The 17448-nt window shown below is 44.6% G+C and overlaps 1 protein-coding gene across 4 annotated transcripts in view; it reads right to left on the bottom strand.

The window, feature by feature from the left end:
• Window positions 1-8542, bottom strand: part of LOC110074281 (phosphatidylinositol-binding clathrin assembly protein) — a 38537-nt gene extending 29995 nt beyond the window's left edge. For 2 of the 4 annotated variants that reach the window (XM_072981371.2, XM_078380790.1), the window contains exon 1: window positions 8040-8314. In XM_072981371.2, the coding sequence (XP_072837472.2) occupies window positions 8040-8169 (130 nt within the window). In that variant the 5' untranslated portion in view covers window positions 8170-8314. Of the gene's footprint in view, window positions 1-5253; window positions 5641-8039 lie in introns of those variants that run through there. The other 2 variants (XM_072981370.2, XM_072981372.2) reach the window with 2 other exon arrangements.
• Between the last annotated feature and the right edge of the window lie 8906 nt (window positions 8543-17448).

Genomic DNA, 17448 nt, shown 5'->3' with positions numbered 1-17448 from the left:
AAACAATCTGGAGTACAACATACTGTACACAGTTGGTAACGCTTCAATGTATATCATCCTTTTCCAGGCACAAAGTAAGCGAAACGCTGGCTGATAAAACTTTTGAGTGTGCAGCTAAAACAGTATCGTGTCCCCAACAGCAAATTCAGGCAACTGAGTATCTATTAGCACAGAATAAAACAGGCTTGACCCAAAGTAAACCTGTAGATTCAAGATACACAAAAACTCCCTAACTATGCAAGCATATGCAAACTTATGCAAACACACACAACAAGTTCCCTTATAAAACATATTGAGAAATGCACAGTATCAGCACATCCAACAATTGGCCCAAAATAAGAAGCAGCAGTTCTTTCTAAGTCATTTCTTATACTGTACTGTAAATTGGAGTCACTTTTTCAATCACTACTTCCAATGCCAATACTACGCATTAGCCCCATACTGCAATATGGGGGGCTGTGATTAGGATGCTAGCTGACATTCCCTCTGCAATATTTTACATTGTTTTACAGCAGATCAGAGATATGAAAGATGTATGGATCAGACGATCAGATATTCAACTGAAGGCAAGGGAACAATGGGATAGTGGAAGAGAAAGGACAGGGCCTGATTAAACTTTTAGAATCACGGAAGGAGGTGTAGATGATTTTTAAAGAAATAAAACTGTCCCCCACTCCACATACAAGCCATAAAATGCTTTGCTTCAGACTTTCAGCTGCTGCCCAACCCGAGTCATTCAGAAAGGTACAACACAGTGCTCTTCCAAACGGCCAGCGATGCCACCGTGCAGTTCCAACCTTGACGCTGGCTTTCTTAAGAGTTAAGAAAATTAAGTGCTCCAGATGGGACCCTTAAGAGTTTCTCGAGTATTACTACAGATGCCTTATCTGAACAATCTTGTCTGTATTTAATGTAAACAAGAAGCCTGAAAGCATAACAATGACAAATCCATTTCAACGAATAATTTGGCAGGTTGGCAACACTGTTTTGACCAAACCTTTTGATCTGTAGTTTCTGCTCCCGGATTTTTCAGGGAGAAAGCGGTGTTACTCTGTTTCAGCAACAACAAAAACAATAATGAAGTAAAAGATAGCTATACAGTACTTTGAAGACTAACCATCTTATTTCAGGGACAGCTTTTGTAAACTACTGTACAATTCAGTTCCAGACACAAATGGTCAACATCTGAAGAAGAGCGCTATAATCCACAAAAGCTCACACTGAAATACTTCTGTTAGCCTTACAGGTGCCACAACATTTTTTTTGCTTTTGTTGTCATTCTAAGATATGATGCCCAAACGTCAAGACAAATTCAGTGGCTGGGATCCTATTATCTATGCCTGCCACCCTCAACATAACAAAATGCTGCAATGCAACAGTCAGTGTAGGCATTTCTTCCTGCAAACCAAGAGAGTGTCTCAATATTTACTCGGGACTTCTTTACTTGTAGCAATTCAATACTGAAAGCAACACAAGCAGAAATTGCAACTAAAATCCAATAGAAACACACACATTGCCCACAACACTGTCACATTTTTAAGCCACTGAACTTCTGTAGTTCCCATTTTGCATGCATGGCAATCTCAACACTGGGGAGTGTCGAGATGCCATGCATGCAAAATGGGAACTCCGTGAGAAAATATTATATCCTTGCAGACTCAAGGCGAGGGGTGGGGGGAGGAAGATCACCTGAACTTGAGCCAACCTCCCTTCATCCCTATTGAAATGCCTATTATTTGAGTGCAAGTTAAGAGCCTGTTGTCAACCCACACACCATGCTTCCGGCAAGATGCTCACAACCACATATACACTATCATTTTGTTCTAGCAACTATATTTGGCTGTGGTGCAATGACGTGACCTATGGATACCCAGTAAAATGTCATCAGAGTTCAAGCCCAGGATTTCTTCAAACAAGGTCCAGCATTCCATTCATTACACAAGCGTGCAGGCCAATATGACAATATGGGGTTTCTTTCTCTCTCTCTCTCTCTCTGTCTATCCCATCTGTAAAGCGCCAGCAATTTCACCATTCGTAGCTCAACAAAATACAAATGCCAGACCATCAACATTATTCTCCTAAAAGTGTTTAGCAACAGAAATATTTCCATTGGCAGCATAACCTGCTTGCGGTCAGAAGCTAGATTCTCATCAAAGACTGAGAAAGAGAGAAAGCAACCCACTCGGTCAGCCGAGAAGGAATAAGTAGCATACTTTAGTAACACAGAGAGGCAAACCAAGGAACAAACAGCACTATCTTGCATTTACTCCACAAATTTCACTTTATTCAACAGTGCCTATGATCTAGTCTGCTATATGAACCTCTCTGAAATGAAGACTCCAGAACTAGCTGATGTACCAGACTCTACCACGCTGAAAACATGTTATCAGCACAATCCACGCTTAAGTGCTTCCTTCATTTTTAATCTGAAGGATTTTCTTCTCAGCAGTAGAGCAGGTTTTCATCTGACCGTTTCTCCTTCAGTGTGGAAAAACTTGCCAGGACAGATTTTTTTTTTATTTAATTGGGTCTTAAAAATAATAACTGTGAATGTTAAGTTTCTGTAAAAAGTAGGTTAATATTTAATAATGTGAATATAAGTATGTTAGCTCTACAGTTAATCTCTGAACTGAATAAATACCTCTAACAGATACAGAGAATTAGGAGGAGGTTGCTTGACGGAAATGAAGACCTAATTTCCCAAATATGAGTATTTGCAGTATCGACCGCAGATATGTCATTTCAGCATGGTGTGTTCTGTGCCATCACGTCGGAACCGATTGATAGTGACCCTGATAAGGCTTTCAAGGTAAGTGAGATACTTGAGGAGTTTTTTAACCAACTCTAGTCCCTCAATAAGTTTCCATGGGTGAATGGGGATTTGAACCCTGGTCTCCAGAGTCCTAGTGTGACGCCCTATCCATTACACCACATTGGGACAGTAAAACAAAACTGTCCTACATCCTCATAGATAATCTGACAAAACATCATCCATGCTGGCTTTTGGAAAGACCAGAAACCCACTCTTTAGGTTGAAAGAAAGAGGAAGAAGTAGGCCTACATAGATGTGAGAAAGAATCCACATGCAAAAAGTGTAAATATGCTATTTAGTGCAATTAATTATGCTATTTAGTGCATTGATGATCGCATTTACACCACTCTCTAGAACTAGAAGAAATTATTACTGAGAGACTTGATCTAATCCACCTTTCTTTTTCTTGTTGTTTTTTAAAAAAACCACCCATTGGAATCACTAGAGCCGACAAAAACAATCTGTGGGAAATATAAAGCACAGGAACTTGCCATGTTCCAATGACCAGCTACAGCATATGACATGATGTATCATATGCCTGTATGGGATCAGAACTGAAGCACTTTGAAGCTTGTGAAAGACTTCACATAAATTCTGTTGAGCTTCTGATCATGCCCTCTTTCTACATCCAAATTAGCCTTTTTCTCCCCAAGACACCATTCTAGCTTTTTTACTTTTAAGAATGAATAGTATATTCCTGCTTCAAAAATTTCAAGGGGTAAACAGATGATCATAGAGATGTACACACACACACACACACACACACACACACACACTTTCTCTCTCTCTCTCTCACTCTTACTCTCTCTCTCTCTCTCTCTCTCTCACACACACACACACACACACACACAGAGAGAGAGAGAGAGAATGTACAGGAAGCAGACATTGAGGAAAACATTGAATTAATACACCACCATAACGCACAGAGTATCCACCTGTTCAATGTTTCACCTTATCCATAATCACCATGTACCAAACAATTTGAAAAATAGCTAAATTATACATTTTTATGAGAAACTCTTTATTAGAAATATCTCAAATGATGGCACTCTATTTCATATAATGCTAAACCATCAGCCTCCCTTGCTTTGTCAACTTTAAGCAATAGGCACTTTCAAACCAGGAGAAATGTGAATTGTGCAACACAGAATTACGCAGTCACACAAGTACTTCATGGCTCCTCTTGGTCTTCATAAGACTGGCAGGTGTGGAAAATGCTTAGCACCTGGCTTTCACCAAGCATATATTCGTTTTAACAGATGTGCATACAAGACACTGAATTTGGTGTGCTTATGACTACTACTGACACATTCGAAGCTACTGGGTAACGTCACCATTTCCCAGATTCCCTGGGTCAATTTAGTTTATTACTGTAAATTTAACTTGACAAGTGAACACAAGCCCATCACAGGAAGCAGAAACCAGGAAGAGGAAAAGGATGTCACAGACAGAAAATATCTTGAGTGAGACTGCAGTTACTAAAGATGAGATACCTTGAGTTCTCAAATGTTCAAATAATAAACCTGTAAATCTTCAAGTCTCACAGGACTAGATGTGGTTTATCAAACCAAGAGAGCTACTCTTCTGAAATTATGCAATTCTGATGTTTCTGTTTGTTTGCAGAACAAAATGATGTTAAGATTGTCATACTAACCATTCTTCAAAGAATGCATGCGATGTAAGTTATGGTCTCAATGACAATACATTTATACAAGAATAACAGGTTCTCTAAACAACAGAATGTCATGTTTATTTAAAAGACTCCAAGAATAATGTGACACCAATACTATCAATGATGGTAACACAGGCTGCACAATTATTTAGAAGTTTTGTCATTTGACTGTTCCAGCTTCTAAACTTTACTACCATCAGAAGTCTTATTAATCAGACGGGCTGGAACAGAATACAGACCAAACATAACAAACCTGCCACCCAAATGACTAGGGAGAGGGAAAATACAATGAGTGTTAAAACATCAAAAAGTCAAATAAATTTATTAAATCATTGTAAAAAAATGTTTTAAAATCCATATTTAATCTCATGGCAACCACCATAAATGCCTCTGCTAGCAAATAGTGTACTGCTTCTGAATGAGTATATACTGTACTGCCGACCTCATTTTCTGTGTAGTATAAATAACTTTCGAGATACCAGCATTTTAAATACAATTTGAAAATACAGAAAGGACTCTAAAATATCTGTCATGGAGGCAGTTTGCCATGGCTGACATATTGACGTAGTGAGATCACAGAGAACCTCAAAATTAAAGCAACACGTTTGCGAAGAAGCACTTCATTGCAGAGTAAGACACTGGAATGGCCTGAAAGTCAGATGCAAACCCAATTCTCTGATAGCTTTCTACCAATACAACAGGAAACATACACCACTGAAGTTCAAAGTCTGTTAAATACATTACAAAATGCATCTACCAAGATAATTACATTTCATGTTGACACGGTTCTGTTAGAGCAAAAGACCATTAGAAGATTCCTGGGTAGTCAACAATTTGGATCCATTTTGTTTGATAAATAAGCTGCCTGCAGGGAATATTAATGAACAGTTACATATTGCCTTAATACAAATGCAAGAGTAGGCAATACCTTTATAGACCACTAAAAAAAAAATCATCACACAATCTGCTAGCTTTTGTGGAAACACAACCATCCACTTCAACTTAAGTTACTGAAAGAAGTTCAGTCACAGTAAACCTTGCAACAATCACACAAGGTAGATCAAAATTAGCCACATGCTGCAAACAAAGAGTAAGGATAAAAGACAGAGGCTTTCCCACAATGAGCTTGTACACTAGAATGAAAACTTTCCTCTTCAAGGACAGCAGTTTTTTCCACCATTTATATAAAAGGAGAAACAACCAACTATTTTAGCTGCTGAGCTCCAAGGAAGGAAAGACACATGATATCTTATCTGGTTAACGTGTTAACAGAAGGCTTCAGGCTTCTGAGGCATCAGGTCAAGAATCTGCTTTATTTGGAGGCAGATTCCATTAGGATGAGAGTCACTTGACAATCACTAACTCAGTGACCTCTTAGAAAAAGGTGCATTTCAATTCAAATTATTTGGAAAGTCAGTATAAATTTTGTCCTGGAGGAAAGAACCTCAAAGGCGCTGCTGACCTTACATACAAAAGAAAAGTTACTCTGCTTTATACACTTTGTTGATGTTGCTGAGAATGTTGTTCACAAGCAGTCAAGTGTCATTGCTCAGAAGCTATGAAAGCATTTAAACCCCATTCCCACTTTTTTTTTCTGATGTCCTACAGAAACTGATGGGTCAGGACCAGTTTGGGCAACCATCTGAGGTTTTCATTTAATCTGAAGAAAAGCAAGAATCATCAAGGAGAGACAGACGTAGATTCTCTGACTCACAGATGGACGGCAAAGACGGATTCGGCAGATCCAGTATTAATCATTACTCCCTCATGTACAGAACTGCTAAAGCAGTGGTTCCCAACCTTTTTTCATGACCCTCTTTTATAACAGCCAAGTAACCTATGAGTTCCCCATCATATGTGCATAAAAAGGCATTTTAATGGGGTAAAGTCATTCCTTCTCAGAAAGGAGAAAGTTTGTCCACCAAAAGGCCTGTTTCTTAGGCATACATACATGACAATTTCTATATCCCATTCTGAAAGGTCAAAGAATAAATTATTTAACAAGGGCTACAACACGCATATGGCTGGGAAACCCGGTGCTAAAGGGCCATGATATTCCTCCCCCCATTACTCTGGAAGAAAACCGAGAGCACCCAAGAACAGGAAATTATCTTATCAGCTGGAACCATCAGACTTTGTCCACAGAGACCAGTATTACCAGATACACCTAAGGCAAGGGTATTTCACACCACTTGATATCCCACTGGCCTTTAAAAAAAACAGATAAACAACAGACACTTAAAAAGATCCACATCGTTTGGAAAGATTCCTAACAGGACTAACCACTAAAGGCAATCCAAGGATATCAGATAAATACTAAAAGGGGAAGCCAACGAACAAGTCGGCACCCTTGCCAAGAACACCGAGAGTGGTGGGTAGATAAATGGCTTCACAATCATATGGATGTGCCAAACGGGATCATCATCCTCATCATGCCTTCCAACTGCAGGAAGGAGGGATTCCGAATAGGGGGGAGAAAGAAAATGAAGAACTTCCCTATTTACTAACAGCATTTTAACTTCCCCAAAAACAAATCCATCCCAATAAGAACGACAATTCTGTCTGAACACTGACGTCCTGTGATTTAAGCCCGCTCTTGATGAATTGACCCTGCCCGCCTTATTAGTTATACTTTTAATTCCAAAATAAATCCTTTGACTCCAGACAGTCTACCTCCTCTCCACTCACCTTCCCCAAAAGTGAAAGGATCCCAAGCTGACCCATCTCAAGGGTGAAACCCACATTTCCTCCACTGCCCAGGTAGTAAGTGGTGTGAGGTTCAAGACAACTTCTTTCTAGGGACCCAAGGGAAAAGAAAAGGCTGCCGTCTCGCACCACCCAAGGTGGTGAAGCTCCTCTCTCCCAAAGCTTTCTGGCACAGGAAACCACGCCAATCTAGATGATGGTCTCTGGCTGCCCAAGCCGAAATTGGGAGTTCAATCCCCCACCATGTCTCCTTGACAGCGGCTGGACTCAGGGATCCACTGGATCCCTTCAGCTCTGCCGTTCTGAGATTAATTATTATTATAAGAACTGCTGGATACCTAGCTCAGTGGTTTAGACCTCTGGCTACGGAGCCAGAGGTTGGGATTTTGACCCGACCCACCCCATACCCCCCCCCGGGGGGGGCTCCTTGGCAAGGGCTGGCCAGGATGATCTATTCTATAGGATCCCTTCCAACTCTGTAGTTCTGAGAGTACCATCATCATCATCATCATCATCCTTAGCAGGGCTGTAAGTCTACCCTATTCCCCATGCAAAACTGAGCCTGCTGTGATGATTTTGCAGGAAGCCCCACACACACACAAACATGAGGTGTGTGGGTCGTGCCTCGTCCCCACAACTCAAGCCCCCCCCCGGTTGCGTTCATTTCTAGCCCCCCCCCCAAGGGGGCCTGACGGGGCTCTCCTAAGGCCCCAAAGGAGGGGGTCCAACCCCCCAACCCAAAGGATCCGATGGGGGGGTAGGAATGGCTGTCCCTTCCCTCCGTTCCCTCCCCCGCCCGGCCCACACTCTCTTTCTCTCCCCCCCCCCGCGCCCAGGCCTCGCACTCACAGTCGAGGTGCTTCTTTTTGGGGCCCATGACTTCGTGCGTGGTGGCCTTGCAGACGGCTTTGGCGATGGCCGAGCCGGTGACGCTGTGCTGGGCCGCCGTGATCCGGTCGGTGATCGACTGGCCCGACATGTCGGCGACAAGGAGGCGGCGGCGGAGGAGGAGGAAGAAGAAGGGGGGGGGTCCCTGGGCCAGGCGGCGGCGGCGGCGACCCCCACCACCACCCCCGCGGCCTCGAGTTCTTTTCCCTGGCCCCGGAGGAGAAAGCAGCAGGGACCGCCGGAGGAGGAAGGAAGGAAGGAAGGAAGGAAGGAAGGAAGGAAGGCAGAAGGCGAGGGCCAGGAAATTCCCCCGACGCCCAAAGCCCCTCCACGGCCACCCGGAGGAGGAGGGAGGAGGAGGAGGAGGAGGAGCCGGCGAGGGCGGCGGGACGGAGGAGGAGCAGCGCCGGTCGCCGCCCCGCCGAGGGAAGCCCTGCCCCGCCTGGCCTGGCTTGGCTCGGCTCGGCCCTGCTGGGAGGCCCCGCGGGCGCCGCTCGGTTCAGGCGAGGCCAAGCCGAGGGACCCCCTCCCCCTCCCCAAGGGCTCTCGTTCTCCTCCTCTAGCCAGGGACCCCCCCTGCGCCTTTCCCTCCTTCCCGGTCTTTCTTTCTTTCCCTTCTTCCTCCTCCTCCTTCTTCTCCGCCGCCGCCTCTCCTCCTCCTCCTGGCCGCTTCCTCCCCCGCTTCACGGCCCCGCTCGCCGACAAAATGGCGGCCGCGGCGTCAGGTGATGCCGGCGGGAGCCATGGCGGGCCCGTCCGTTGGTTCCCCTCAGGCGCTTCCCCCCGCCCTGCCCTGCCGCCCCGTTCCGTTCCCCGTGAGGGAAACAACCTCATCCTCCCCCCCCCCCCGCCTGAAAGGACGAGCGAGCCGGCCTTCCCTCCCCGACCGACCTACCCACCCACTCGCGGCTTTTTTTTCCCTCAGGGCAGGGCCGGCTCTTTTGTGAGGCCGGAGGGGCGGCCGGCCTGCCCTCGGGCTGCCCGCTGGATGAGGGTCGGGGTGCCCCTTCAGGGGCGGCTTGGCCTGGCTTTTCTATGCGAGAGGCCGCCATCTTCTCCCTTCTCGGCCTCAGGCGGCAAAATGCCGACCGCCCCAACCTTCTCCCAAGCCCACCTCTGCCCTGGTGGGGCCACACCATAAAGGCCCATCTCCAACAGGGCGCCAGGGTGGCTGCCCTCTCCAGCTATACCCAGGCGTATACATGCAACTAAGATACACTGCCTCTGGACATGGAGGCTTCTTGCAGTCCTCATGCCCAGTGGCCACCTCGGGTCTTAGGGGCGCCCGAAGTGCAGCAGTAGACGTGCCCCCCCATAAAGTCAAGGGGATTGATATCTAAAGCCGGGGTAATCATTTTGACATGTGAAGTAAGTCCGTAAAAGAGTGACCACTAACACATCAAATGGGAACGGATTTCCAGGCCCGGCATCCTGTGTCGATGAAGAACTCTGATGCCTTTCCCTGTTGATAGTAGTAGAAATAAAATAATAACCACTAATTCCCTGCCTTTTTTGGGGGGGGGACCCCAAGTTAGCTTCCTGGGACAGTTTATGATGGATAGAGAGGGACAGGAGAGACAAGTTCAAATTCCCCTGAAGTTCACCGGGTAACCTTTAAACAAACCACACTTCCTCCATCCTTGGCTACTTGCTCCAAGCAAGTGGGCGAGGTACCATTCATTGTTAACAGACAGAGAAGGCCTCACACAGCAGTTACAGAGACAGGCTCTAAAGGTGGCCCTGAGATACTCCGTTGTGCAATACGACTGAACAAATTTTAGTTCCTTGTTTTCGGTTGTTTAGGAGAACCGTTTCCACATTTTCCTGTTTTACAATCTCCATCGTGGGCCACCTTGAAATTGCCAGCTGGTCTGAAGACATTTGCAACCATTTCATGTCATAATGGCTTGTTAAGGTAAACACACGTGACACCGGTTTCAGAATTGTCTCTGCTGATGCTACAGTTGCCTTCCTTCTGCTGCAACGGTTGGGCCACTGGCCAGAGAGGCCCTGCTGAACGCAACAGATCTTGCTTCTATGTGCCCCGTGTGCCTGCCGACGGCGTGATATGGACACCTGTCCATTAACATCTGGACTAAAACCAAGAACAGGCTATCCGACAAGTTCCAAATGAGATGGTAATGAAATTTAGTGGCAGCTAAACTAGATTCCAGCAGACCATCTAGAAATGGTCTCTGCTTCCTTGTCCAGGGTAATAGCCTCGATATGGGACAATGAAATTACATCCTTGCGTGACTCATTAGGAATGTGAAAAAATGCAACACCTCTCCTGCCTCCCCTGATCCCGTTTTCGCCCATTCCTCTTCTCTTAGCCCACCTTTTCCTAAGATTAGAACCCTTACAATCCAGTTCCATTAATGAGTAGATCAGAGGTCGCTCTGCATTTGGATGGATCCTCAGCAAAGGAGTTTTCTTCAGGTTGACCTGTGGTGCTGAGCTCCGGGAGGCTTACCTAGTGGTCGTCGTCAGCGGCAGCAACAATTCGATCAGCACTGTAAGTACTTTACATTGCAACTGGCAAATTGTTGTTGTTTAGTCATTTAGTCATGTCCGACTGTTCGCGACCCCACAGACCAGAGCACGCCAGGCCCTCCTGTCTTCCACGTCCTCCCGGAGTTGGGTAAAATTCATGTCGGTCGCTTCAATGACACTGTGCAATCATCTCCTGTAGTCCCCTTCTCCTCTTGCCTTCACACTTTCCTAACATCAGGCAAATAGGTCATCAAAATATATTGTCAGTGGGAAAATCCATTTTCCCTCTAGCTACTGTAAGGACTGCAGTTAAGATGAAGGGAATGGGAGTCCTGAGGTGATCATGACTGATGATGTCATAATCTCTTATACTGTAATTAAAAGGCCTCATCCTGTTGGTGGTTGGAGCCCTGGTGCTGGTACTCTGTGCTCTTTCTTTGACAACAGAGAACAAGTCTTTGCCCACTTTCATAGGAAGGTCTTTCCAAGATTTGAATAATACTTCCCTGTCTCTCCTCAGTGTTTTCTCCAGACTAAACATACCAAGTTCCCATTTTCTTCACACAACTTGCTAATGATCTCTTCCTCTATGGTTCAGAAGTTTGGCAACAGAATTATTGATTCAAGCATGTTTTTTTTCCCCTCCACCTGCGTGTTCAACCTAAGGGAATATTTGTTTGTTTCATCCAGCCGGTGCAGACAAATTGAGGGGCAGGTGTTTCAGCAGACTGCCGTGCCTGGGGCACCGGGCTTGGTCAAATGCCAGGTCTAGCTATGTCATTCTTCAAGCCCTTGGCAGCTGAAATAAGTGGAAGAGAATGGTTCCTCTTCACCCACCAAGCCGGCAACACCAATCTGCCTGGCCAGTGTCATGTTAATACTCTGAATTTTAGAGAACAGCAAAGGACACTCAATAGCACGGCTTTCCTGTGCAAGTGGTCCTAATATGTGCAGGCATGGGGGGAAAGCAGGGCATGCAGGCTACCTCTAACCCTCTCTATGAGCATCATGAGGATTTCCATTTAGAGTTAACCTCTGCAGTGGGGAAGCCTTTTGTGCTTGTGGAGGTTTCCTGTGCAGTGTAGGATCCTAGTGGCTTATGGCGCAAAGCCCACTCTTGTGGACCACGTGGCCAATTATAAAGTATTGATTTCTGCACAGAGACATGCAGCAGCCTTCTGGGGGTCTCTGCAATACAGTATGTGGGAAGTACTTCCCCCCCACACACAATGCACATTGACACAGAAAATCAGTGCCACAAGATATTAAAATGACTGTGAATTTATATGGGTTTAAGAGGGATTTAAATGAATTCGTAGAGGTTTGGGCCATCAGTGGTCTTGCTAATCAAGATGGTCCAGTAAGAGCGACAGTGTGCCTCTCGGTGCTAGCTCCTGGGAAATGAAAGACAGGAGCAAGGTTGGACTTATGGCCTGCTGTCAGATCACTGAGTTGATAGAACTGAATGTTGGAGCAAACAACCTTGGTAAGAGCCCACACAGCTGGGAGGAAGGAAGGAAGGAACAGGTTTCCATCCTGTATTCACTTACCTGGTGCAGTCCTCATACAGCTTCCGAGTAGACCTGTATATAGGATTACCTAAGGGGCAAGAAATTGTCTTTTTCCATTATGGCATCGTTAATTGGTTTAATGTCCTGGCTTAATTAATGAAAAAGATACAAGTAAAATATGATTCCTACAAGCTTCCTACAAAATGAACAATATAAGAAAGAAACAGCAACAAGCATGGATGCTTGGTTTCAATAAACCTGCTTCCACTGGAGAGAGAGATATTAAAAATCCTAGAATATGCAGTCTGTGTATTTAAAGGAAATGACAATGTGGAGGGTCCTTTCATTCAGAAAAAGGCTTGTTCTGGATGAAAAGGCTTAAATCTATCATTAGATTCCATGAGAATAACCATTCACTCTGTCAAGAATGAGTGCCGGTTGTAGCCAAGACAACACACCTACATGCAAGGAGGAGATAACCACCACTCACAGAATCCTCTTACTGAACTGGAGGCCTGAATGCCAAGATATGAAAAAAAAGTGTCCTGTTTATGTCTTTAGATATCCTTTACTTATTTGTAAGTAGCATTTATTTCTTCTAAAAGTTCACCTGAGGAGGATAACAATATTATTTCAACAGTACACAGTAGAGATAATAAATTTAGTGTTTTATTTATTCATTCATTCGATTTATACCCCGCCCCCCTAGACAGCGTCTACTCAGGGCAGCTTACAAAATCATAAAATATCATAAAATGACAATAAAACATCACAATCAAAATAAACGACATATATATATATATTAAAGATATAGTCCCCAAGCATTTAGCTCTTCCTTGAGAATGGTCCAGCTTAAATCCCAAAATCATGTCGGGATAAAAATGCCAGCAAAAAGTCAGCTTTTTAAATGTCTTATGTGGTTCAGAAGCTGTCGTTCAACTGAACTGCCATGAATCGGCCCATCAGCCGAATCCTTTTGCTTTAGCTCTGCTTCCAAAGAGAGGTTGTTGGTGATGGACGGCCACACACACATGTGTGCTTGTCTTGAGAGGACAATGGGGGCTTTGACCAGCCTCCTAAAGCCCGATTGCATCTGGAACGGGATGCCTGGAGCACGATCAGGAGAGAGAATGAGGTCTATTCTTCTTGTCACTGGTCCTGTTCATCAGAGTCCTGAACGCTAAACGCGCCTTCGCTGCCTCAAAAACCCTCCAGTGCAAAGCAGGAGACAATGAGGCAGGTGCATTTAACTGCTGTAGCCAACATGCCAGTTACACAGTACGAAGAATAGGATGTTTCAGCGTGAATCTACGATGCTAGAGTAGGTCTAAACATCTCACAGCTCCCTCGTTTTTAAATATTCTTAGATCTGACGATATTTCTGGTCCAGTCCCCAAGACAATATTTCTAGTCCAGAAAGAATATACTAGAAATATATTCTTACCAAGAGGTAAGAGAGATGGGCTATAATATTTTTGGACTTGACATGCCAAGCTGGTTGTTCTGGTTTTTCACAATCTAATGTTTTAGTCACGACTGTAGACTTCTGGTTTCTGACGCATATACTGTACATAGCTTCGTTGTTTGCTTTTGCTACATATACAAAAATATGTACGTGATGCTCAGAACAAAACTTTTAGGATCAGGACCTTTGCAATTTATTTTTTAAATGTGGAAAACACCATCTTTCTCTGTAAGTCCTCTTTGTTGGTTACAGTATTTGATGGGTAGATGCCAGCCAGCCCATTTTTGTTGGAAGTCGGTTAGAAGAGACACTGGCTGCTATATGATTTAAAAAAAAAAGTGAGGGGGGAATCTTCTTGGTCATGGCCAGTCAGAGAAAATCAATTAGCCAGACCCTTGTTTTCATGTGGCTCAGCTGCAAAAGTCAAAATTATATGGGAAAGCTTGGGCATCTACAGGAGCAGCCACTCAGCTGGCCTTAAAAATGAACAAAACATTCCACCCACACCTTAGCAACATACGTATAGCCTTCCATCCACAGTTCTTTATGCACCTTCAATTTTTTAAAAAATCTTATTTTTTGAAGAATATTATAATTGCCAGCCTTGGCAGTTTTATATGGGCTGGCTGTTGTCAAAGAATGAACTCTTGATTGAAAGAACAGTAACACTGGAGAAAGCAGCTGGGAAGGAACAATTACCAGCTACTGGAGGCCAAATAACACTTGCTCTAGAAATGCCCGACCTGGGCATTTCTTTTTCCATGGAGTGGCCAAACTGCAGAATGTTTACCACAATAGGAAGGAAGGTGAGCCAGGGCGGAAGCCTGTCGAAGCCACTGAACTTATCACAAGGCAGAATGAAGCAACCCTCTCAGGCAGCAAACATCTGGGAGTAGCCGTGATCATCTCTCTCTCTTTGCCATTCCCATCTCTTAGAGGACAGAACTGTGTGTGCCGTAGAGTGTGGCCTAAACCCTGTAAACTGCCCTGTGGCCCTCAAGTGTGGTGGAAGAGTGTTTACTATCCCCCGCAGGTCTGCCAGTCTTGGGGCACTGATGGACGTCTCAGAGCAATGCTGTGTTTCATCCAGTCCCTAGGCAAGATGACAGTTCTCAACATGAGCATTGCTAGAGGAGGAGCAAGGCTAGTTTCTGGGGGTGGGGGTGGCAGTAAGCTGGGTATCACTGGGGGGTGGTGGTTCACAGTAGTGGGACGTTGGCAACTGTGACTTAAACCTCCCCTGCAAGTTAGCGATGGGGTGTGTACCTGAGCTGACAGCCCACCAGTTGATACCGTTACAGCTGCTTACAAGGTGATAATGAAGAAGACACTTATCTTTCCGGACCAAACAATTCCAGAAATAATGCAAGTTAAAAGATCTGGACCAAGATGGAAGATGGCTTTGCATTTTCTTGTCTTGTCTTTTCTTGTCTTTGCCAACAAGACACCATTCTGTTTCTCCACATTGTGTTCTCACAACTGCTCCTTCTCTTGCCTTGATTATACACTCGTTGAGATCCCGTTGTTGTGTCCAAATAGAAGGGCTGAGGTGAAAGATAGTTTGAGTCATTGTTTCTGTCTGTTTCTGTATTGTTAAAATTAAATCTCAGAGCTTTTTATATATATAGAAAGAAAATTCATTTGCCCTGCATCTCTGAAATGGTGCATGTAATTCACCGAATTACTTTTGCTGGTTTTCCTGAAATTAATTAGGAAAGCCACAGTTGGCCTACAAACCAAGGTAAAATAGGTGTGGCCTTCACGATTCTGTCATTTCATCAGGGTCAGTCTCGGGAGATCTGATGATGCGAAATGCCAGGGGTGAGACATTTCTTATTAGTCTAAATTCTCTTTGGGGGTAACGTCATCAGAGAGGCAGGAGGGCCATCTCTGGAGAGACCCTTTCTCTCTTATTTCTGACAGTAGAGGTCAATCTCTTCAGGCAAGGGGGCTGATCTTTTCCCATACTTTCTGGTGGCTAGAACAGGTAGTAGAGGCCAAACTCTTCTCCAACAGAGAAATTAGTGAAAGACATTTCATTGATAGGGTCAACATAAGTCAGAGCTAAACCATCTTTGATGTCCAGCTCTCATTGCTAAAGAAAACACTTGCTAGATTCTCACCCACAATAGTAGGAGTTCCCTTCCTGCCCCAACACATCTTACCTTATGCTAATGCGTACACATGTGTACATCTCCTATGACCATTACACCTTGCTTAGATGCTAGACCCATAAACTTAGGGGGATGCATATCTGAGTAAACACTGCAAAGGGTCGTACCAATGTCCTAAGACAAGTAAATCCTTTTGAAAAGACTGGTGGCCCCAAACGGATTTTCATCATTTCTTTGTCATTGTTCAAAACCCTCTTTTAGAAACCTCAAGAAATACTGTATATCTCTTCTTTTACAAGGTGATCACTGTTGTCCTCTCCTTTTCAACTTCTTCTTCTTCTGCCCAGCTCAGCTCCTCTGTCTGTGCAAAGCGCCAGGTTTGATGCTTACAAAACATTGAAGGAAAATGACTGTGCGTTTTGAGTTCTGTCTCAGCTTTCAGGAGGGCTGCTGTTGTTGGTATGAGCCATCAAATCACCTCTGACTTATGATGACCACATAGTTTGCAAAAGCAGAGGGAGTCAGTTCATCTCATATTTAATTTTTCACTTTTGCTTTCACCTTTCCCAGCATTATTGACTTTTCCAGAGAACCCTGCCTGAATGAATCAAGGTTAGATATTTGTATTTTCTTTTCTTTATTAATTGAAACCTGCGAATTTAGTCCCCTATAAGTGGGCACTGGGTGGCGTGGCTAAATTCTGGATCAAGCATCGTGGCGTCATGTCAACGTTGTTAGACTAACTCTTCTAAAATCAAGGTTTGGGCCCCCACTGGCTCACAAATGGGTGACCTTGGCCTAGATTGTCTTTCAGTCTGGCCCACCTTACAAGATTGTTGTAAGGATAAAGTAAGATAGAAAACAGGCACGTATACTCTGCTGAGATTATGAGGGATGGTATGATGTAAATGTAAACAAGAAATTATGCACCACTGAATGCACAAAGGGCTTAGGAGTCGCCAGCAGGAATTTCAGTAGATTTGCTTGTTTTCTTTGCTCTTTTGCCCTCTCACAGCTGGTCTGCTCAGTTCTCCCAGTGGGACTCTAAAAGAACCCCCTCTTCCCTGGTAGTAGGGAAAAGGAAGAGAAGATCACATCAGGAAATGGTTGGGCAAATGTACTGTTAAATGCATAACTGGAGCAGAAGTCAAGTGAAAACAGCTTGCACGGGTTGCTGGATTGGCCCCTTGCGTTGCAACACTGCCTAAATGAATTTTTCTTTTTCCCAACCACGGGTGATCAGGCCAAGAGGAGATCAGAGCTTGGAAACTGCTGATTGGCAGATACTGGGATCTGTAAGCTGTGAAGAGTAAACTATAGGCTTAAGGGCAGAGTGCAATATAGGGCCTGTTTAAGAATCAGGACAAAATTACCATTTTTGACTACACTTACTTTACCCATCAACCCTGAGTGCTCATTGGAAGGACAGATCTTGAAGCTGACATTCCAACACTTTGGCCATCTCATGAGAAGAGAGGACTCCCTGGAAAAGACCCTGATGTTGGGAAAGTGTGAAGGCAAGAGGGGAAGGGGACGACAGAGGACGAGATGGTCGGATAGGGTCATCGAAGCGAGAGCCTATTTCAGAATCTGGAAAGATTGCAATTTTGAACCTCTAGTGGCCATGCTATTTGGGGAATGCTCACCAGCGTAGCCCAAAACGTGAGCTTTCTAAGATACACCCATTCCTGTGGATTTGCTAGGTTCAGGGAAGAGGCAATATGACCGTCACCCCCTTCTCTATTCTGTGGCCTCTCCTCCTGAGAGCGCAGCCAGCGTTGGTGCTG

This window comes from Pogona vitticeps, chromosome 11 (genome assembly GCF_051106095.1).
Source record: "Pogona vitticeps strain Pit_001003342236 chromosome 11, PviZW2.1, whole genome shotgun sequence".
Classification (NCBI taxonomy): Eukaryota; Metazoa; Chordata; class Lepidosauria; order Squamata; family Agamidae; genus Pogona; species Pogona vitticeps.
This window is presented reverse-complemented; position numbering and strand designations above follow the sequence as displayed.